At 35.3% G+C, this 23,021-nt stretch overlaps 3 protein-coding genes and 1 pseudogene across 5 annotated transcripts; all 4 read left to right on the forward strand.

Annotated features, from left to right (window-relative positions):
- The first annotated feature begins 3,354 nt into the window (after positions 1-3,354).
- LOC121805546 (external alternative NAD(P)H-ubiquinone oxidoreductase B2, mitochondrial-like) lies at positions 3,355-8,638 on the forward strand. 3 transcript variants are annotated; one of them, XR_006051505.1, is made up of 11 exons: positions 3,355-3,740; positions 4,403-4,685; positions 4,947-5,153; positions 5,438-5,688; positions 6,198-6,420; positions 6,543-6,647; positions 7,242-7,514; positions 7,611-7,732; positions 7,962-8,081; positions 8,181-8,331; positions 8,402-8,638. XR_006051505.1 is itself a non-coding variant. In XM_042205447.1 (10 exons), exons 1-10 carry the CDS (start codon positions 3,652-3,654, stop codon positions 8,266-8,268), a joined length of 1,761 nt encoding a protein of 586 aa, XP_042061381.1. In that variant the 5' UTR covers positions 3,356-3,651; the 3' UTR covers positions 8,269-8,638. The 3 variants fall into 3 exon arrangements, 1 of the variants encoding a protein (XP_042061381.1); XR_006051506.1 differs by having other exon boundaries at positions 8,438-8,638; XM_042205447.1 differs by having other exon boundaries at positions 3,356-3,740; positions 8,181-8,638.
- A 1,089-nt stretch (positions 8,639-9,727) lies between these two features.
- LOC121803762 (heat stress transcription factor A-7a-like) lies at positions 9,728-10,899 on the forward strand. Its single transcript, XM_042203372.1, has 2 exons — positions 9,728-10,024; positions 10,291-10,899. The coding sequence occupies exons 1-2, from the start codon at positions 9,758-9,760 to the stop codon at positions 10,897-10,899; spliced, it is 876 nt and encodes a 291-aa protein (XP_042059306.1). The 5' UTR covers positions 9,728-9,757.
- A 1,694-nt stretch (positions 10,900-12,593) lies between these two features.
- On the forward strand, positions 12,594-14,129 carry LOC121802608 (annotated as a pseudogene).
- A 6,824-nt stretch (positions 14,130-20,953) lies between these two features.
- On the forward strand, positions 20,954-22,687 carry LOC121803763 (protein CELLULOSE SYNTHASE INTERACTIVE 1-like). Its single transcript, XM_042203373.1, has one exon. It carries the CDS (start codon positions 20,954-20,956, stop codon positions 22,685-22,687), a length of 1,734 nt encoding a protein of 577 aa, XP_042059307.1.
- Positions 22,688-23,021: the final 334 nt, after the last annotated feature.

The following is a 23,021-nucleotide window of genomic DNA, read 5'->3' on the forward strand; positions in this document are numbered from 1 at the left end:
ACAAGAATAACAATAAATGCTCTACATATAATTAGTTTAAAATAAAAAATTTTGAAATACTTAAATTTTAACACTAACAAATTATATTATACTACTTCATTCCAAGGTAGCTGAGTTGAATTCCTTTTGGATTGGGAAGATTTTAGTTTGTAAAGATTAACTTAATAACAGTGGTGATTCCATGGTTAATATTGTTTACAAATAAATGTTTCAAAACTTATGGCAAAAAAATTCGTTATTTGCTTCTAAGTTTTGTTTTACTTATAAAAATGTATATGTTTCTGGTCCCCATAACTTATAATCTACTCCTACTATTTATTTATTGAAAATCTATAATTTGTGTGAGTAATGTATTTTTCTTTACACAAATTACAAATGTATTAAATTGTGGGTCGAATAGGAAATCTTTTTTTTATTAGGATCAAAGGAACATGCTTTTTTTTATAAAGTGTATACAATGATTGATTTTTTTAATTAATTACAATTTCTATTAATTATTTGGAAATTACCTTGGCCACATAGCACACTTTTTTGTCATTTTTAGTATATATTTTATTATTTTTTATGTGACGTTAATTGTATCACTTTTGTTGATTACTCTAGATTTGGTGCTAAATAATTATAAAATTTAGAATTTTAGGTTGGTGGATATTGAGAAATTGTTGTTGAATGTTGGCAAAAAGTTTGCGTGATTACCATGGTATGCCGTATCCAAATTCTCAGTAATTTGAAACATCTGAGAATAGATTGATTAGCGATGAGTTGTGTTATGATCGTGAACCTTTAGCAAGAGAACACTTAGACTTTCTTTCAAAGTTCACCGATGAGAAACTTCATGTTCATGATACGATAATGTCATCTGTGAATTCAATTGAGGGGGGAATTTTTTTTATGGTTATGGAGATACTGGTAAAACTTTTATATGGAGTCGTTGTCAGCAGGGACAACTGTATGTTGCTATATTTAGAGTCACAAGTCGTCAAGGTCTGAAAATTTCAGTTGTGGAGATGATGATGATAGTAGAAGTGATTCTACTGATAACGTTGTTTATAGAGAAGTTTTTAAAAATTTATGAACTACTGGTTTGTTGTTGTTTTTCTAAGGATTTTTTTTTGCACTTATGAATACCTATGATTTGTTGATTGAATGAAATCATGAACTATTTATTCGTTCAAATAAAAAAAAACTTTTGTATTTAGGAATACATTTTACTTTATTTGTATATCTTATTCTAGCATCGATCTAAGGACAAAGTCTACATCGGTATGTAAAGAGTAAGCTTCCTCGAAATAACATATTATAGAAGAATGGTTTCTTCATGAACAGCAACTGCGACTGGCTGCAGCTTCGTGCACTGCTTTGATCGAATTGGATTGATTCTCTTATGAGATTTCTTTGGATTAAGCAAATAGGAGTTCTAGCTCTTAGATCGGGCAATACAATATGTCTTTGGAACAAAAATGTGGACTCATATGCAAGATTCCCTATTACCCTATCTATGGTCAGCCTTCAGTCCTCATATAATTTACGCATGTCCTTTTTTATTATTATTTTTTAATTTTACTCCCTTCGTCCCATAAAAATATGGGTGATTGATATGGCATGAGAATTAAGACAAAATTTGTAAAGTAAGAGAGAGAGGAGGGGAAAGATAGTTAAAGTAGTGTTAGTGAATAGTGGAACCCATATTATTATTAGTGTTTAATGATGGTATAAGTTGTAAATAAGTTGGTGTATAGGGGTAATAAATTGGGATAACTTTCCGAAAATGAAATGCATATATTTTTGTAGGACGGATGAAGTATGTTACTACACCTATAATTGATAGCATTAAAATTGTATAATTCAATAGCATGTTGAAGATGAAATGTTTCATTACATTGGGTTGAGAGAATTATAAATATCTATTTGTTGTTGTTTATAATACTTTTAATTGTTTATAATCTTATTAATGGAGTACTATATTTAATTAATTCATATTCTTAAAAGAAATATATTTTATATTATTTTTTCTATATTATTTATTTTAATCTATTTAGCTGTAAATACATTATTTGATTTTTTTTGTCTTGTGCATAGTACGGATGGTAACACTAGTGTTAACTAATTGGAACGATCTTTTTGTCGATTATTTAGAAAGAAACAGATATGTGTTCAATGGCGGACACCGGGAGATTTAGGGAGGGTGCGTCGATCTTTTACAGGCCCTCCGAACCGCTCGAAAAGCTTAATTGTTTCTTAACGTCGAACCGAATAATATGAGTGTCTATATGCACGCCATCTGCCATTTAAATAGTACTCCTATATAGTATAGGAATACAAGGATTGGGTCATTTTTATATAAAAGTGAAAAATACATTAAGCTAACTCATATTTGAACCGAACTATGCAAAAGAAAGATCAAAACGATTCAAATTCAATTTATTAACTTTAGTTATTCGAGTTCCAATATTTTGGTTAGGTATTTTATCATCTTTAGTGGAAGTGTGATATTCTAAACTTTGTAGAAATGGCTAATATTTTTTTGAGTTGTAGTATAAAATTGGGTTCGAAGTAGTTGAACTTTCTGTTTGAATATTGATAATCTCTTCAAGCTAAGTCGAAGTAAAACTACATTTAATTTACTATCATTCTTGACAATGTTGACATTAAGTATAAGTGGAAAAACTTCATAAATTCAAAAGGCTAAAAGCACGATGCCCCTTCCATCTATCATAAGTCCATGACATGACAATGTATTAGCTGCCACGCAAATGTTTTAAATAGGCAATGGACCTCTGTATTTCTTGAATTAAATTAGCCGCCGTTGAAGCAATGCTAGATGACAAGTCGAAATGCTTTTCCCTTTTCCTTTCTCCTATGCTTTTGTGTGTTTTTATCGATCATAACATAACATGCATTAATCTTTTGATTCCCACTAGTAGTGATATCAGTAATCACGATTCCAAAATTCTAATTTTACACCCTACCCTAAATCACGATGCATAAACTTCAAATCTTTGATTCGGAATTATAAAATACTAGTAACGATGCCATCAATTTATGCCACCTACGAATAAATGAATATTCTCGTGACTTCAAATGAGAAGAGACCAACAGCATGTCGGATCGGATCGGATCGGATCGACAAAAAATTTAAAATGATAAAAATATAGTACTCCATTTGTTAATTAATTTTCACCACAAGCATGCATTGAGGTATTGTACCGTTGGAATCCGAATTTGTACAGTTGTAATTTTGGTGAAAACGCTAGTTGGCATGTGGGCACCCACACACGTTTCTCACCTACCTTGACCGTCACCGATTTCCCAGGAAAGCACGTTCCCGGGCGACACGTGTCCTATTTTTCTTGTGAAGGTTCAACCGCACCGCACCGCACCGCACCGCACCGCACCACGTTTCCGTGCTCCCTCCTCCAACCTTTTTGGGCATCTGTCTCCTGTAGTTTTGATTCGCTCTACATCATAACTGACTATTGACCAGCTAAGACTCTCTCCATCTTCATCGTTTCTCTCTCTAGAAGTGCCTTGGACGGCACTTCTTTACCTTTTCCTTTTAGCCCCGCAGGCTTTGTGTATGTATGGCTTAGTTTCATGAATTTGCATCTGTTATGATTTGTTTTCAGGTGATCTCCTGTTGAAGTTTAACAAATGCAAAACATGACGCCGATTCAGAGGCTTTCGAGAACTTTCCGAGATAATTCTTCGCTTGCTAAAACGCTGATTATTTTCACCGTCGGGTAATTCACTGTTGCGTTTTTTTCTTTGTTTTTCTTAGAGTTTTATTTCGCTGTTGGAATTCTCTGCTATTTCTGTTTAGTTGGAACCTGAATTAGTGCTTGGAGAGCTGGCAGTGATATTGTGTCTTATTTGGAAATTTCTGCGCGGTTTTACCGTTGCACGACGTCTCCGTGGAGTTTTGTTGGCGGAGAGTGATTGATTGATTGATGAAAATTACGGCCCTCTCTTTTAAGATGCCTTAATTGTGGTGTGTACGGAAAGCTGAGTTTCATTTTATTTTGGTTTGTTTATTTTAGCATCGATTAAGAACGGCTGTTAATATGATATGAATTCATGATTATTGCGCAACGATTAGATGGATAGATTCTGAACTGCATGACTGCTAGTTTTAGATACTTTCTTTGTATTTCTCATGTTTTTGTAACAATAGATGTATGCAGTAAGATAAGCTGTAGTAACAAATACTCCTTGTTGGTTTGCTTCATTCCGTACAAATGTTTGATAGTCGAACCATATTCTAGGTAGAGTGTTTGATGTGTGCATTTGCAGCATTTTCGAGAATTCAGATCACATTTGGGGGAGAAATATGTTGGACTCATCATTGTCTTTACATGATTTGAAAACCTTACTGATTTCCAAACTATTTGCGCATTGATGGCAGTGGTGGGGGCTTTGTGGCATTTTCTGATGCTAAATCAGACGATGGAATAAGTATTGTCAATCCATCTGAGGCTGATGACAAGAACAAGAAAAAGAGAGTAGTGGTACTTGGAACTGGTTGGGCTGGAACAAGTTTCTTGAAAAACCTGAAAGATCCATCCTATGATGTCCAGGTGATATCACCACGTAATTTTTTTGCTTTCACCCCATTGCTACCAAGTGTGACAGTTGGCACTGTGGAAGCTCGCAGCATTGTTGAACCCATCCGCAACATTGTCAGAAAGGTATTCAGTTTTAGCAATTGAGTTGCAATCCTGTTCTATTCTTGAATACTGTACAACTTATCTGTCATTTTTTTTAACTTTGCACACTTTATTAGTACTTTACAATTTACATGATTCTTTTTATACTCTATTGAGCTTTGTACAGTCATCTTACAGAAGTTTTGCAGTTTTTTTTTCCTATGAAACAATTGTGAGCATACTTTTATTTTTGCATTGTGGTTGCTATTATTTTATTGCTTACTTAGTGGAAGGTTTGTGCAGAAAAATGTAAATGTTCACTACTGGGAAGCAGAGTGCTACAGGATTGATGCAAAAAATAAGAAAGTCTACTGTCGATCTAATCTGGCTGGTGATCCCAATCAGATAGAGGAGATTGTTGTAGATTATGACTACCTTGTGGTTTCTGTCGGGGCCCGTTCTAATACATTCAATATCCCTGGTGTGGCAGAAAATTGCCATTTTCTGAAGGTAACATTGAAAGGACTTGTCTTACCATAGAAATTTGGGGTCCTTTGTTGCATACTATAAATTTCTTGGACTGGATCAATAGCTTCTCCCAACATTGCTAAAAGTGAGAGTGATTCCATTAACCATTGATCTGAGTAAAAATATGATCACAGATTTTTGGTGCATGAACTTCATAAAATATACTAGTGCTACTATATATCCTATTTTTGTAGGTTCATTGGCATGAAAGTTGTTATTCTCTTCTTGTTATTTTTGACTTGGATTTGATACTGTATGTTCTGCAGGAAATAGAAGATGCTCAGAAGATCCGCAGGAAGATTGTTGATTGTTTTGAGAGGGCGAGCTTGCCTAATCTAAGTGATGAAGAAAGAAAAAAAATTCTTCATTTTGTTGTTGTTGGTGGAGGTCCAACTGGTGTGGAGTTTGCAGCAGAGCTTCATGATTATGTGACTGAAGATCTTGTAAAACTATATCCCAAGGTGAAAGATGCTGTTAAGATAACACTTCTTGAAGCTACAGACCATATTCTGAACATGTAAGTAATTACTTGTTTGGCTCAAATTTCTTGTGATTAAGCTACTCTGCTTCAATATTTTGATTAGAAACGTTTTAAACTACCCTTCTGTCGCTGCTGTTAGCCATCTAAATATGTATATATTGGGCATATTGTAGGATAAATCTGAGAAGTACTGTAGTCTTTTCAACTTGTAGTACATTGATATAGGTTTCAAAACCTTGGAACATCATTATTCGAGATATTTATGATGTCCTAATAGACATGTTCACTATGCTTCCCTTGTATTGGCTCATAAATAGACCATGCATTATCATTTCTTGATAGAAACAGCATTTTTGTTTATTTTTTTGTTCATTGACTTTGTTTATTTTTTTGGGCCACCCACACTTAGGTTGCTTTCTTAGTATCTGGGTTTCTCGTATGCATAGTTTACTTCTAGTGGAGATGAATCTTGGACTCAAGATGAAATATTTCTTGTTTGACAACTTACTGAAGACCTATTGTTTCATACAAAATGATCTGTACAGGTTTGACAAAAGAATTACTACTTTTGCTGAGGAAAAATTTCAGAGAGATGGAATTGATTTAAAAACTGGGGCAATGGTTGTGAAGGTAACAGATAAAGAAATTTCCACTAAACAAGTAAAGAATGGTGGTGAAATATCCAATATGCCATATGGCATGGTTGTGTGGTCAACTGGAATTGGAACTCGCCCTGTTATAATGGAATTCATGAAGCAAGTTGGTCAGGTAGAAACTCAATGGTCTATGAGGCTTTATTTATGTTTTATCTATTGTTATATTTGCTGTTTTTTCATCGTTTATGAATCCAAATGTAGTTGTTTTAAGACTTGGTCTTTTTTGTTACCCAGGGTAATAGACGTGTACTAGCAACTGATGAGTGGCTACGAGTAGAAGGGACGAGTGACATTTATGCACTGGGAGACTGTGCCACAATCAATCAGCGCAAAGTCATGGTATCATTGCCTTATAAACCTAATTTTGTCATAAAGACTCTTACTTCTCATCCTTAATAAGAACCTTGACTTGTTAGTTTGTCATAATATCCTTTCATTTTCTTTCTGCTTCACTGGGTGGTAGGAAAATGGTATATCGCTTCCAGTATGCTACTAGATTAGTCAAAATGAACCATCAATAGCATCATATGTAGATACACAGGACTATTATATGCATGCTTACAAAATCTTTTCCTAAATAGTTTTACTGCTGAAAGAGTAACTTGCTGCAAATTTGTGATTCATGTTGCTTCAGATCTCGTTACCTGATTTTGAGCTCAGGTCTTGTATCCTAAGTACAGCGCTAGTCTCTGTTCTTGTTTTATACTTAAAATACCATATACTTGCATGCACAGAAATTGAGGTTAAGTTGTAGATGTTTGTCTAAAGAAAACAAGCCACATTGACTATTTGAAACTCTTTCTCCGAATGATGTTTTGCAGGCTATTTTCACGTTTGTTAAGTTGTGATAGTCATATTTTGCAATCAGTTTTAGATATGGTTCTGTTTCAGTTTAATTTCTGACAAAGTAAAACCCTATTTTTATCACGCCAGGAAGATATTTGGGCTATATTTCAAAAGGCAGATAAAGACGACTCCAAGACACTTACTGTCAAGGAATTTCAAGAAACACTCAAGGATATCTGTGAAAGATACCCCCAAGTTGAACTATATTTGAAAAATAAACAGTTGAGTAGCCTCGTTGATCTTCTGAAAGATTCAAAAGGGGATTCTGCTAAGGAATCAGTTGAGGTGAATCTGGAAGAGTTCAAGGCAGCTCTTTCTCAGGTCGATTCTCAGATGAAGAATCTTCCAGCAACTGCCCAGGTTCGTGTCTCCAATGATACATCATGGTGAATTTAATCTCTCCCTTTATTGCAAAATTTATGACAGCATTCCAACACTCAATTGATGACAATTCAGGTTGCAGCACAGCAAGGTTCCTATCTCGCTGACTGTTTCAACCGCATGGAATACTGCGAGGAAAATCCAGAAGGCCCTCTGCGGTTCAGGGGTGAAGGACGTCACAGGTTTCGTCCTTTCAGGTCTGAGCTCATGCCCTTTTATTCTAATGCTCCATAACCCCTGCTCCCTAGATATTTCCTATAATATAAACCAGAAAGCCGAAAGCTCCTTCACTTTCCTTAAATTTAGTTAATCCAACAAAAAATCAAAACCATTCAGCAGCAACAGTAATTAAAAATCAGAGTTCAGGGGCAGATGATATGAGTTTCATTCTAATGTAAGGTGTACCTATATAATATGGTCTTCTAGGTACAAGCATCTCGGACAATTCGCTCCTTTGGGAGGGGAGCAAACGGCAGCACAACTTCCTGGAGATTGGGTTTCAATTGGTCACAGCACTCAGTGGCTTTGGTATTCTGTATATGCAAGGTGTGTTTGGATTATGCATTTCTTCTGTTGGATTGATTGGTTTAGCAGCAGCCCCTTCTTTTCATGCATTTGATTGCTTTGCGTTTGTGTGTGTTTCAGCAAGCTAGTAAGTTGGCGTACTAGAGCGCTGGTGATATCCGACTGGGGTAGGCGTTTCATCTTTGGCAGGGACTCTAGCGGCATGTAATCAGTCAGAATGATCTAACTCTTCTCTCAATAAATGGTGCTACATCTCTTTATTCGGTTAATGGTACATACATACATACATACATCTTGAGTCGTTTCTATCGCTAGGCGGATGACGATGAATACCTTTGCAGCTGATTTACATAAATCCACCATGCCAAATTTTGCAGCTAGATGTGAGATACAATGGCTTGGCTTTTTTGCTCGAGAAATAATGGTTGTACTCCGTCCTTATATGCATATATATGTGAATTTCTACCAACAGTTATTTGAACACTATTTCTCTCTCTCTTTTAATCTTGTACGTAAGCGTGCATGGGTGTAGTTGCTTTATTCCACGACTTTATATGGCGAAATTACGTTTTGGGTGATTTTGAGATAGCTTTATTCCATGGCTTTATATGGCGAAATTTCCATTTTCGATGATTTTAGAAAAAAATTCCCTGATTGAATATTGGTAATAGTCTACACTTGAGACTATTAATTAACTTATCAATTGTCACAATTCGGATTTTTCCAGATCCAAAATTCGGTCTAAATTACTTGATGTATAATTTTCTATGCTTTGATCACATCATTGAATTTGCGTATGACTATTAGCTTGTAAAAATTTATGAGTTTTGCATGCATTTTTTTTAAATAGAAGGTTGTATTAAACCTATATTAAAGAATACTTTCCACTTAGGAATAAGTATTTGTAGTCCCAACACTAGAAACACCCATTGGAATAATGATCGTAATATACCTGGCTGCTACAACACTATCATTAGTCGGTAATTTAGACTCCATATAACGACAACTAAATGAGCGGTCGTAGAATAGACGATTGTGACTTATATATAATTAACTCGGACTTAATGACTGATATATCTGTTCGTTGAACTAAAATATTATCTCAAGAAAGAACTTCATTTAGCAAATTTCACAACGGAAAACGCGAAAGAACATAGTTTGTTAAAAAATAAACTGTATTCATAATTTTAAGTAGCAGTACAACACAATTTCCCTAAAAAAAGTACCAACACAAATATTGCCTCCTAAAAAGGTACACGAGATATTCTAAATGTTTACCATAATATAGGTATATAATCATGAAATTGATTTTATTCTAAAATAACGGCATTATATATTTTAGCACCTCCGTAGCATGAATGGTACCTCGCTGTACAATTTAGTGAAGCACAAGGATCACGCCAAATAATTAGTACAGATCAACTAATCAATTGTGCTAGAGAATATTCTAATCACAGGTGTAAGTTTCACAGAAAAAATCAACAGCCTTGATTTATCTGAAAAGGTGCTCACAGACAATAATATATATATATATATATATATATATATATACTCTCATTTTTGGTAAACACTATTCATGCATGCATGAGTACTTAAGAAAAGTATTAAGGGAAGAAAGAAGAAAGAAGAAAGAAGAAAGAAGAAAGAAGAAAGAAGAAAGAATTAATTTCAAAATCAGTTTCAATTAACAGAAAAAAATGACTATAGAGATCGGTGGTCCGAGCAGTGGAGATGGCGGCAGCGACAGCAGTAGAAATGTGGGGAAGGGGTTTGGGCCACCTCCTGCCTTCTTGACCAAGACCTTCCACATGGTCAATGATCCAAACTCAAATTCCATAATTTCTTGGGGTAAATTAGGTGACAGCTTCATTATTTGGGATCACATCAAATTCTCTGTTGAAATACTTCCCAACTATTTCAGACACAATAATTTTTCTAGCTTTGTCTACCAGCTCAACAACTACGTAAGTATACATACTTACACACAATCATGTCATTTTTAGTTAATACTAGTGTTTATTTAGATGGCGATGATCATTTTAGGGTTTATGTGCCATGATCAAGATTATGATATCTGTTCCATTGGTTAATCAATAAGTATTTTTTGTAGCTAATTAATAGTATGTGTTCTTAACTTTTATTAAATGATTAATTTCTTGCCTTAGTTGACTAATAGTAAGACATTCTTAGCTAATTAACTAGTGTTTGATTTGATGATGATTTAATATAGGGTTTTCGTAAAATTGGAGTGGAGAATCAATGGGAGTATATAAGTCCAGATTTTCAAGAAGGGAAACCCCATCTTCTCTACAACATGAAGAGACGATCACTCCAAAGCTCAACTCCTCGACGCCAAAAAGACACCCTCGAAGCCCTAAACAAATCCATCGACGAATCGACACAAGAAATCAAGAAGCTAAAGAAGCATCAATCAGACATAGAGCTCAACATCGCCACGGTCAGACAAAAGGCCACCACCCTTGAGGCCACGTCCAACAAACTCGTGGCGCAATGGGCCAAAGCATGCGAGATCATCGTCATGAGAGAGAAGGAGAGGAGCGAGAATCTTGAAGAAATCCCACCTCAAGAAAATGAAGAGGATCATGAAAATGAGGCGGTGAAAGAAGAGTCGGAGAAGCAACCGGTAGTCTTATCATCGGGTGATCATGAATCAGAATCGGCAGCCATGATCGGAGAGTACTCCGTTGTGTTGGAAAATGTGAAGAAGAGACTGTTTGAAGATGATGAGGTGTGTGAAGATGAAGATACAAACAGGAATGCTATGGCTCCAGATTTTGAAGAATGGCTCATCCACAGTTCTACTACTGATCTTTGGTAATCAAAATTGTAAGTGCCCTTTTTTCATATATACTAGTACTATTTATTTAAAGATTGATATTTAAATCAATCTTGCACATTTACATATATGGTTTTCTTGTTATTTGATGAGGTTTATATTTTTATTTTCTTGAGTTTCGAAGGAGTAGATGCTGGATTGATCTGTTACTGGAATGGAAGAACCCAAGGAGGGAAATTATGTTATCCATAACAATTTAAGCTTTTTTTGGTGCATTAATTAGTATATCTATATATGCGTTGTGGTTATGGTTATGTGAGTTAAGGTCTAGTTGATTATAATTAGTTACTAATGTATGTAGTTTGGCTTCATGGGAGTTTAATCATGTTATTGCTAACTTCGATACTGAATATTACAGGCATAAATTCTCGAAAAATCTCTAGTATTTTAATCAAAATAGATGCATTCTTATGTTCTGTTCCTAATCATGTGTCCTATTTTTTTCATTTTGAGATGTCTTCCTTATTAACTGTCCTATTTTCTTTTTTATATTTTTAGTAATGTATCTCACACTCCACAAATTAACTTACTTATTCACATTTTTTTATGAAATTAATAATAGTATGTAAATGTATGATCACATTTTACTAACTTTTTTCATTAAATTTTTTACATTTTTTAAAATTCGTATCAGATTAAGATGGGATACACAATGGGGGATGAAGGGAGTATATTATTATTGTATGTAAGAAAAGCAATTGATAATCAATTAACATGAGAGAAACATACATCATACTATTTGAAATTCAATTATATTACATACTCCCTCCCGTTCCATCGGCATAAAATGTGGAAATAGTAGACATCATTTCAAGATTTACTTGTGGGTTGAAAATTGGAATTTCAATTAAAAAATAATAATGTACTCTTACATGATTTTATACGATTTTACAAGATTTACATGTCGTGAAAATCGTGTAATAATGTAAATTTTATATTTTCGTAAAATTCATGCTGCAAAAGTTACACAAATTTGTGAAAATAACTAGTGCCATGGAGTAGTATGTAATAGTGTCAAGTAAACGGTGGTTATATGAAATTAAACCTGAAATGACGGTGATGATCGGGCCACGACGTTGGTAGAGTAACACTACTAATATTATACTCCCTCCATCCGCGAACACGAGTCTCAATTTTTTCCAAAACGGATTCTAAGAAATGTTAAGAAAAGTAAGTGAAAAAAAGTTAGTGGTATATGAGTCTCACTTGTATATATTAGTTTTAAATGAAATTTGGATGGAATGTGAGACTTATTACTATTTATAGTAAAAATGAATTGAGACTCCCATTCGCTGACGGACTGAAATAAAAAAAACGTGACTCTCATTTGCGGACGAAGAGAGTAATGTTTATACTTCATCCATCCCATAATAGAGTATCATACTATCCTTTTTAATTTGTTCCATAAAAGAGATTACATTTCATTTTTTGGAAAAAATTATCTCTTACACATTAATATAAATTTCATATTTCACTTAACACATAAAACAAATCTCGTGTGTTGTTACGTAACATCTATTATGGGTCGGATGGAGTACTATGCATGTGATTAATGCACACCATCACCATGGTGCCGTTGAGTGGAGGTAAATGTAATGACTTATCACTCAAAATTCTAATTGATTAATACTCCGTCTCCATTTGGGAGAAAAATATCTTTGGTTGGGACCCAAAAACTGCTCACGACTCGGAATTCGTCAGAAATTTCCGTGTTTGTTTTGTTTCTATTAGTCTTAGTAGATGATAATACTATTTCATCGTTTTTCAGTATTAATGGTTGAGTTGAGAAGAAGAGAGAGATAATGGGCGAAGAGAAAGAATATCCAGGCAACTTGACACCTTACGTTCTGCGTTATTGCAGCCACAGGCGGTCTCACTTTCGGTTATGATATCGGAATTTCAGGTATGTACATTTCCTATTTCTTTGTGGGATTAGGACCTTTTTACTTATATTAGAGTAAATGATTAAAATCTTAATTTTGAGAAGCTATGAATTGAATTGTTATTAAAATTTATTTATATAGTAATAAATTATAAACATATACTACTAATAGAATAGGTGGAGTTACGTCAATGGATGCATTCTTGAAGAGTTATTTCCCGTCACTACTGCTGAGGAAGTGGATGGAGGATTCGAGTGAGGATCAATATTGCCGATTAGATAGCCTTTTGCTCTCTATGTTTACATCGTCCTTGTATTTAGCTGCACTTTCCTCGTCGGTCGTCGCATCGACGTTGACAAGAAAAGTGGGCAGAAAGACAACGATGGTGGGCGGAGGTGTGCTCTTCTTCGTCGGAGCTTTGATCAATGACTTCTCATTCTCTATGGATGCTTATTTTTGCCCTACTCTTCACGGATTTGGAGTTGGATTTTCTATCCAGGTTTTTTGCTATCCCAACTTCAGTATTGTTATCAACTTAATCACAACTTTATATAGTGTTGTTATCAACTTAATCGTATCTTTATATAGTATACTCTGAACTTTTTATATGACAATCTATGGATTTAATCACAACCATATGATAGCCCAATATTTACATAAAAATAATATTTTTTTTGTCCCACAAAAATAGTTATCTTCCATTTTTAATAAATTTTTCTCTCTTATATAGTGGGCTTCATCATCACTAACAATAATTCAATAATTTTTTTTATTTTATGTCTTACTCTACCTACTTAGCATTAAAACTTGTGTCGTTCTCAAGGTTTTTATTTTTATAGGACGACGGTTAAATTTGGTTAAAATAGGCAGGGATGGATCAATATCATAATATACTGTAATTATAGTAAGAAAACAAGCTTTTATAATAGTGATTGATAGTAATAACTTGTGATTGTGCAGTCTGTTCCATTGTACCTTTCTGAGATGGCTCCTTACAAGTAGAGAGGTGGACTCAACATTGAATTTCAATTATGCATCACCATAGGCATCTTAGCAGCTAATCTATTAAACTATGCATTTAACAAAATGAGCTGTGGGTTCGGGTGGCGGCTGAGCCTAGGAGGGGCTGTCGTCCCTGCCACAGCCTTCCAGAGACACCGAATTTCATGATCGAGCGAGGCCAGAGCCAAGCTCAGGAGGCTTCGTAGATCAGGAGTTCAACGACATTGTTAAAGCAATTGTGTTTATATGCATATTCGTGGGTGGATTTGGCTGGTCTTGGGGGCCTCTAGCTTGGCTGGTGCCTAGTGAAATTTTCCGACTCGAAATTCGAATGTCTCGGTCAATATGGGCTGCACCTTTCTTATCGCTCAAACCTTCTTGACAATGCTTTGTCACTTTAAATTTGGCTTCTTCTTCCTCTTCGCCTTCTTTGCCTTGGTTATGACTATCTTCATATACTTGGTCTTGCCAGAGACCAACAATATTCCCATCGAAGAAATATGCCTATGCAAATTGCTATTGTCCGAGTTTTGTGAGGCCTTAATTCTGTCTAATTATTTTATCTTTAGAACTCCTTTGCTACATCAAATGAGCTTTAGTTTAAATATTATTTTTTTTACATTATAGAGTTCAATCAAAACGATGTCACTTATGTCACGTCATTTTCTATTTTGGTTTTAATTTTCAGGCAATTTAATTTCATGGGAAAAATATATAAAATCAAATTATTTCTTTTACATATAATCATCAAGTTTTTTCTAATGAAAGAGACCATCAACGTTATGACTTATGCTTATGTACACGAGTCATGTTTTGGGCTTGGGTACCCAGCCCATATATAGGCCTTACATAATGAGCCATAGTACTCCCCATGTAGTACAGACATTTCTTTTCAGCATGAAATTTAAAAAAATGTTTAAAAGGAGAATAAAGTAAAAAGGAGAAAAAGTATAGAGATGAAGAGAGAATGGAGTAAGGGAGAGTAAAAAACTTTTTGCTAAAAAAGGAAATGACTCAGCTATAATGGGACAACCCAAAAAGAAATATGACTCAACTACAGATGGACAAAGAGAGTAATATACAACGTCCAACTATATCTTTTACTACAATATTGAATGAAGTAGTAATTTACTCCTTTCAAAATATGAACTTTTAAAAAGTTGCTAGTTTTAATGTACAATTAGTAAGTAAGAAAGTATTAAGAAAGAAAATAGTGATTGAAGTATTGTTAGTTAAGAATGAGTTACACCTCATTAGAGAGAAAAAAATTGTCTAAAGGATATAGTACTAAAAAGGAAATAACTTATAGTATTTTTTTAGGGACGGAAGGAAGGAGTATAAATTTTCATATATGAAAATTCAACAAAGCTTTATTCATGTACACACCATCATAATTATTATGATGCCTTGCCAATAGCTTAGTATGTAAAATAGAAAGAATATGAAAATTTACCAACGGGTCGCAGTGCAATTGGCAGCGCGGAGCTGTGGTGACCTTGCGGTCACAGCTTCAAACCTCGCCACCCGCTGGGAGACTTTCGGCCTTAATCAGCAAGCCCAGTCGAGCAGGATTAGTCGACTTCCGCCAAAAGACGGGTTCGGTACACCTGTAATTAAACCACAAAAGACGAGTTCGGTTCACCTGTAGTTAAAAAAAAAAGAATATGAAAATTTCTGAACATTCGAAAATATATCAAATTCAACATATCACCGAGCTAGAATTTTAAAAAGGTAAGTACATGAATTATTAGCCATATAGCCCATACAGATACCCGCCAAGTCTAATTATGATCACATATCGATACCTAATTTTCGTAAACTTAACATTAATGTTCCGATGATTGAAATTCGAGCTAGTTTTCTTACTTGACATTTGTAATTTTTTAACATTAATGTTCTGATGATTGAAAATCAAGATAATTTTTATATGTACCACTCCAAACTCGAGCTCTTCTGGCATGTTCCAGATATTAAGTTTTTAACAATAAACTTGACTCGCTATATATAGCTTGTGCCTTTACTTTTGTAATAAAATTAAGTGTAATGTAGAATACGCTATAACGTTGATACATTCACTCTTTTGCTTTTCATCTTAACGTGTAGAATCTTTATTTGATATATGTAATCTTTATTTGATAATCAACGATGGATTTTTTTAGATGAGTTCGATTCCAAACGCCGATTTGCATGCACCGTGCGAATTTCAAGTCATTCTGACACCGAAGGTTTTAGCCCGATTTTTACGTTCGAATTGCATCAATGTAGAATACGCTATAATGTTGATACATTCACTCTTTTGCTTTTCATCTTGACGTGTAGAATCTTTATTTGATATATGTAATTGTTAAGACGCACATAATACTTTTTATTTTTATTAGACCAAAGGTATTCTTTGCCAAACGCACATGAATAGTGGGATACTATTGCAAGAATTTAAGGTTGCTCCCTATCTTTCTTTGCCAAACTCATTGATTATTTCTCAACATGAATGTGGGATATTATTGCAAGAATTTAAGGTATTAGCAACATGAATGTTGGATATTATTGCAAGAATTTAAGATTGCTCGGTATCTAAATACTGAAATCAAAATCCTAATTAACTAGTATCGACATAGTAGTATTTGATAACATGATTTGAAAATATAAGTTCGACATACTACATAGGAAAGAGCCCAATACTAGTTTGACATCTTTTTTTAATTAATTAAAATTGACACAAATTTTTTTGGATATGTATGTTGCGCAACCACAAATAAGGGGTAAATCACATTTAGAAATTCAAATGTGACATGCATGCCTATAAGTCATACCGATAAAATTAGGTCCAAATATATGCCCTTTTTTTGGTTTTGAAGTCCTAGAACAACTAGTTAGTGGAGATTTTCGATTGTTTACACATTGGATTCTAGCTATTAGTATTAAACATGACTTAACCAAGACATAGCCAACTATCATAGATTAAATTCCATTATTAGAGCATCAATTTGCTTCTTTAGGGCACTATAGCTAACTCACATTTGATCATTATGCCGAAATCATTGTTGACATAATAAATCAAAGAATAATGGTTTGAGGAAAGACACAATAACAACATTTTGATTGCAAATGTATGAATATGATTAGAATATCTTGCAAATTATGATAAACCTTAGTGATATAGATATGACTTGGAGCTTTTCACTTGGAAGCTAAGTCTAGTTCATGTTTGAAATTTCACATGCTCCTCACTCAAAGTCTTTTCAAATAATCAAATATTATGATGAACATTTTGAGCAATTTTTCCTTTCTACCAAACATTAGACAAAACCGTCAAACAATAACACACCACTTACTTAACTATATGCTTCTTTTATAGGCATGTGGCTGCCATTTCACTCTAGTAACTATATTCCAACAAACCATTATTTTGTCTCTGTGTTTCTTCCTTTTCCTAGTCCCAATCTTGATAATAGACATACATAAATTATTTGAAAGTATTGATAATTAATCAGTTATAATTATTGGTATAGAGTATCTAATTACTCTATTCATAATTAATCAACAATTGCCTATTATTAGGTTTTTTGTTTGAATGAGATTATGATGATGATGATAGTATATGTTAACTCCTAGCTAGTGATAGCAATTTAAACAGGAAGGGGATTATCCGTTTTAATGCAACACTATTGGAATCTTAGAAATTAATTAACTACTTGATTAGTACGGATTTGGAATAATTAGTTGGCTATTTTGGAGCGTTGCTAGAGATTTTATTTATTTAATTAATTATAGCCCCATGGGATTTATTTTTCCTTTCCAGATCATATGAAGTCGTTTTGAGCAGCTTAAAGCAATATTATTACGAATTGATTTAAGGATTTTAATGAAAAAGATTTAAAGTTCACAATAATTAACCTTTATTTTTTTTAAAAAATACTAGTTGGATTTTTTAAATATACTGTTTATATAATTATATCTATTTGAATCGTAAATACTATAACATATACTTGAGTGTTGGTGTTTATTTGATGAAATTCTTTGGAAGTCTTTACCAATTCGATCCAGCCTATCAACATACGCAAGTCTGTTAGAATAATATGATTTTATAAGTGATTTCGTGACAGAGATAGCTAGCTAAACATATATATATATGGAAAAAGGAAAACTAAAATTGATTGGAGTAGAAGTGATTTCTTGGTTTCCTATTTATTTATTTATTTATTTATTTATTTATTTATTTATTTATTTATTTATTTATTAATAGCAGTAGTATGGTTAACGAAATGATTGTATTACTAATAAATAATGCATGCCAACTCAATCATGCCAGGGAAGGGAAAAGTATTCCTGAACGAAACAAACTTTTGGGGCTTAACAATACAGCATATATGAAATTAATTGTCTTAATATTTCTAGAACTTCAATTCATCATTATTTTGTATTAATATATGTGATAATATATAGTATGGAAATTGTATGTAAATATAGTTATATAGAATTGTGAGAAAGGGGTGAGGGAGCATATTTTATAGTACTCCACAAGTATAATTTAAAACATTTTAGCCAAATATGTCAAGTCTCATGATTCCATACACTATTGTCAAGCAAACAAGTCCATATTTAAAAAAAATAATATACATAATTCACCATTACAATGATATTATCCCTCATGCCGAATAATCGTCTATATAGTAATTAATTCTAGGTGTTGGTGACATTTGCTCTACTAATAATGTGATGAATGTATTTAGCCTCTCGGCTTCGAGTCCATATCTATACATGTACATTCCAAAATATTATACAAGGCACCGCCCCATTTAATATCACTTTTAAAATTAAAAATGTTATTCTCTAAAATATACATAATTTTTAACTCATGGTTAATTGTATAAACTATAAAACTGATGCATATTTATAATAATAATAATAATTTAAAGGCTGGCATTACAACAAAGAGGAAATATTAAATAAGAATCCGCCACAAACCAAATTATGGTCATTTTTGTCTTGTAATGAAACGGATTGGCCTTAATTAGACACTTAGCCTACTTTTTTTGTGGTCCCTTTTATTTTACTAAATTTTGTTTCCCAACTTTCCAAAATCTTGACAAGAAAATATTTGCCATGTGATGCCATGTTTCCCCATTTTCCGTTAAATTCATTGTTACAAAATCGTTTTCTATTTAACAACCAGTAACACCTAGCTACATATAGGAGTTGCTTCGTGTCGAAATATCGTATGCATGCATATTGCTTTTCGAAAAATGTATTATTTCAAAATTTGATTTACAAAACAGTCATACTTCACCATCCGCTATTATATGGAGCATAAATCTGTCATGAGACCATTGTTTTTAGATTCACTTTTACTATGATAAATAAATCTATAGGTCGTGACTCAAGACTAAAATATAAAAAAAAAGACAAAGTTCGGAGAAAAAATATGATGAGACAAGGACTTGTACTAGAAGTGCAGACCGTGCACTTGGTTGGCAAGGGGTATGACCTGTGCATACCGTCGTCCTCCAAAACATAATAAATGATGTGGCTGCGTGGTTTGTAGGACGATTCATGCAATCCGCGTCAAGCGCTATCTCATGTACCATAGAGTAGAGCTACACTTGGTTGCATTGATTGTAGGACAAGTCACATAGTCGAGTTCATCGACCTAGGACACGCCACACGGTCGTGTGGTGCGTAACACATCAAACTATGAGACCCACGTGAAAAGTTGAGAGCCCCATCAGTCGACTGAGTGGGACGTTCGGGTCCATGATTTATTGGCCAACATAATATTTTTGGACTCTCTATATATAAGATGACCTTCCTAGATCATAATTAAAGATTTATTACATTTTGGAATTTGGAGAGTCAGGAACAAATAAAAATCCCAAGAATTAAAAGAGTGCAAGCAACATGATTGAAGGGATCGACCATCAATGATACTAATACTTGTTGTGATTCCAAAATCATTTAAACCCCCTAGTTCTATTTTCGCAGCTAGTGACGCATAATAATTAAATAGGTGGAGTAGTATACTATTTCAGCCAAAGGAGTGTGACATTATTTATTTTTCGTCATTAATAAAAGTGATAAATAATGTTAACTGAATTTTATTGTAGTAGTAGAAAAGACTGACCTCAAAAGCAAGAATCTCACACGTGGTGGTGGGGGTTGAGGAGAATGCATATCGAAAGCTACTCTTTTATCTGTTGTATCCATTTCACCTTATTTAAAAAAAAGGCTATGTTCTTATTCTGTGGTCCATTTTCTATACATTTAACCCTCTGTATCTGCATCCCTCTTAATTACCATGCTCCAACAACAAATCACAATTTACTGCACCACTAAGCTACACAACTAATGAGTAGAAACATACAAATACAAAAAAAGTCAAAACGAGCTCACTTTTTTACATATGCAGAGTAGTTTTTATTCTAAGAGACGTGACAAAAACATATTGTGCATGTCAGTATTATGACTCAGCTTATCTTCGACTAAGACACTATATTATCTGAAAAAGACACATTTTACGTGACTACTTTTTTGGAGTTTTTGTTAAGTTGAATTGGCTCTTTGAGCTCTAGCTTAAGGGTTGGAATTATATACTTTGCCAATCCCATTATTTCATCAAATGCACGTTATACTGGATTAAAATAAATTTCCTTTACTAGCATGTCTCGTGAATTCGCTCTAATTGATCAAATTGGGCATAGGAATTAGGATGAACTCTTGATGATAGTATAAAAAGTAAACTCAAAATATAGGTAAATAAATTACTTAAAACAACAAGATTCAAAACTACAGTTAACCGCCAAATATGAGCCCACGAAGTCAAGAAATGAATACGATTGTACACAAAACAATTTCATTTTTTTTATAGAAATTGTTGAAAACGTTAAAAAATTAATGTAAATCATCACGAAAAAATGTGCCGCAATTATCAAGGGACCCCTACCCTCGGCGTCATTATTCGCATACAGCCATGCCTATTTTTGTAACTCCACACAAAATTGCGGTTCTGTCGCAAACTGTATTACAGTACAAATTTCAATAGAGACCAGTTCTTCGCAACAGATAAGATTCCCACAAAACCCACACCTCTCAATCTCACCCCCCGCCGGAATCTTGAATCTCCGCCGCAATGGGTTCCTTCCAAATCCAATAAATAAATGGGAGAGGAAGAAACCGCCCCCTCGTCCTCATCTATAACAGAAAAACAACAATTAAAGCAAGCAATTCTTCAAATTTCCTCTTTAATTTCAGTTTCCCATTCAATCAAGGTATTCACCGCGAAATGGCAGGCGGCGAGGATCAAGCTCGAGGAGCTGTTCTCTCACCTCGCCGCCATCGAGAACTGCGGATTGGGCTACCAAAATGAGCTGCTGTCCACGGCGGTGGAGGAGATTCTCGCTACGCTGGCAAATTACGGCGAGCTAGCGCGGCAGTGCTCGGAGTCCTCCTACAGCGGGAAGCTCCTCATGCAGAGCGATCTCGACATGCTCACAGCGAGGCTCGACGCCCACACCGGTAGCCTCCGCGATATATACGCCGCGGGGCTGCTCGAGCAGAGCCACGCACTCGTCGTGTCGAGACCGAGCTGCCCCTCCGCCTCCAAGGACGACGTTCGTTTCTACCTCAACGACGTCGTTTCGAGGCTCAAAATTGGGGGTAAAATTATGAAATTGGAAGCCCTAATCGCCTTCAACGAAGTGATTCGAGAAGATGATAGATGCGTCAAGATCGCTATAGAAATTGATGGCTTCGTCAACCTACTTGTCAATTTACTTGATTTTCACGAGGAGGTGGTGGAGGAGGAGGCCGCCGCGGCGGTCTCCTCCATCACCGGATTCCCGCCGGGGAAATCCGCGCTCATCGCCGCCGGCGCGATTGCGCCGCTGATCAGAGTGGTGGAGAGCGGCACCGAGCTGAGCAAGGAGTTCGCGGCAAGGTGCTTGATCAAAATGACGGAGAATTCCGACAACGTTTGGGCGGTTTCCGCCCACGGCGGCGTCCCTGCTCTGTTAAAAATCTGTTTCAGCGAGGGCGCTAGCGGGAGTGAGCTGGTTTGCTTGGCTTGTGGAGTGCTGAAAAACCTCGCGGCGGTGGAGGAGATCAAGCGGTTCATGGTGGAAGACGGCGCCGTATCCGGCCTCGTCGCCCTGGCCGGAAGCAGGGGCGACGAGGCGGCGCAGATCAGCGCTCTTGATCTTTTGCAGACGATGGCTTATAGAGATGAATCAATTCGGGAGAATATCATTACACACGGCGGAATTCCGACGCTTGTCGGGATCATGGATCCGGCTGGGGCAGTTTCTACAAAAACGAGAGAGGTTGCGTTTCGAAGCATGACGATGATATGCTTGTCGTGCGAGAGGTCGATGTTGAGCTCGGGTTTAACGGATCACATACTACATTTCCTCCGGTTCGGGGAAGGTCCAGTCCAGGAACTGGCCTTAAAGGCCAGTTTCTGGCTGTGTGGAGCGTCCGAGTACGCTAAAAAGGCGATGGGGGACGCAGGGTTCATGCCTGTAATCGTAAAGTTTCTCGATTCCAAGTCGTTTGAGATAAGAGAAATTGCGGCTGAGACGCTATCGAGCATGCTCGTGGTGCCTAAGAATAGGAAGAGGTTCGTGCAGGATGACGAAAATGTCGTCGTTTTGATGCAAATGCTTGACCCCGAGCAAGGGGGGTTGGGGAATAAGAAGCTTCTGCTTTCGATTTTGATGTCGTTGGCAAGGAGTAATAGCGGCAGGAAGAAAATGTTGAGTTCGGGATACCTTAAAAACATCGAGAAGCTAGCCGAGGAGGAGGGTGAGGATGAGACTTCGGATGCGAAGAAGATTGTCAAGAAATTGTCTTCCTCTAGATTTCGTAATGTATTCAATGTTTTCCGGCATTCTTGAAAATTCTACATTACACTTCACCTTTTGTTTTATTTGTATTAATGTTTGGTTCAAGAATTTTGTTCTGTAAATCCATATTAGTCCCCGTTTTGGTTAGAGAGTTTGTTGATTATTAGTAGTGGGAATGGCCTTTCAAAATCCATCTTTACCATCAATACCAATAATACTAATAAGCTTGTTTGGGAGAGTGACTTCCGTAACTTCATATTCATTGCGTTTGTGTTTGTTGGTTGTACAGTGTCTTGTCATCCATCGCTGCTCGTGAGAAGTCACGTGATATTTGAATGTGGTTTAGTACAAGTCGTTTATGAATCAAGTGCTTGTTTTGTTACCT

This window comes from Salvia splendens, chromosome 5 (assembly GCF_004379255.2).
Source record: "Salvia splendens isolate huo1 chromosome 5, SspV2, whole genome shotgun sequence".
NCBI lineage: Eukaryota > Viridiplantae > Streptophyta > Magnoliopsida > Lamiales > Lamiaceae > Salvia > Salvia splendens.

Excerpts from the sequence above, each read along its gene's own strand:
- LOC121805546 (XM_042205447.1), top strand. The coding sequence starts at position 3,652 with ATGCAAAACATGACGCCGATTCAGAGGCTTTCGAGAACTTTCCGAGAT. Across the intron at positions 3,741-4,402 it reads CTGATTATTTTCACCGTCGG|TGGTGGGGGCTTTGTGGCAT; the intron begins GTAATTCACTGT and ends CATTGATGGCAG. Across the intron at positions 7,515-7,610 it reads ATCTTCCAGCAACTGCCCAG|GTTGCAGCACAGCAAGGTTC; the intron begins GTTCGTGTCTCC and ends ATGACAATTCAG.
- LOC121803762 (XM_042203372.1), top strand. The coding sequence starts at position 9,758 with ATGACTATAGAGATCGGTGGTCCGAGCAGTGGAGATGGCGGCAGCGAC. Across the intron at positions 10,025-10,290 it reads TCTACCAGCTCAACAACTAC|GGTTTTCGTAAAATTGGAGT; the intron begins GTAAGTATACAT and ends GATTTAATATAG.
- LOC121803763 (XM_042203373.1), top strand. The coding sequence starts at position 20,954 with ATGGGAGAGGAAGAAACCGCCCCCTCGTCCTCATCTATAACAGAAAAA.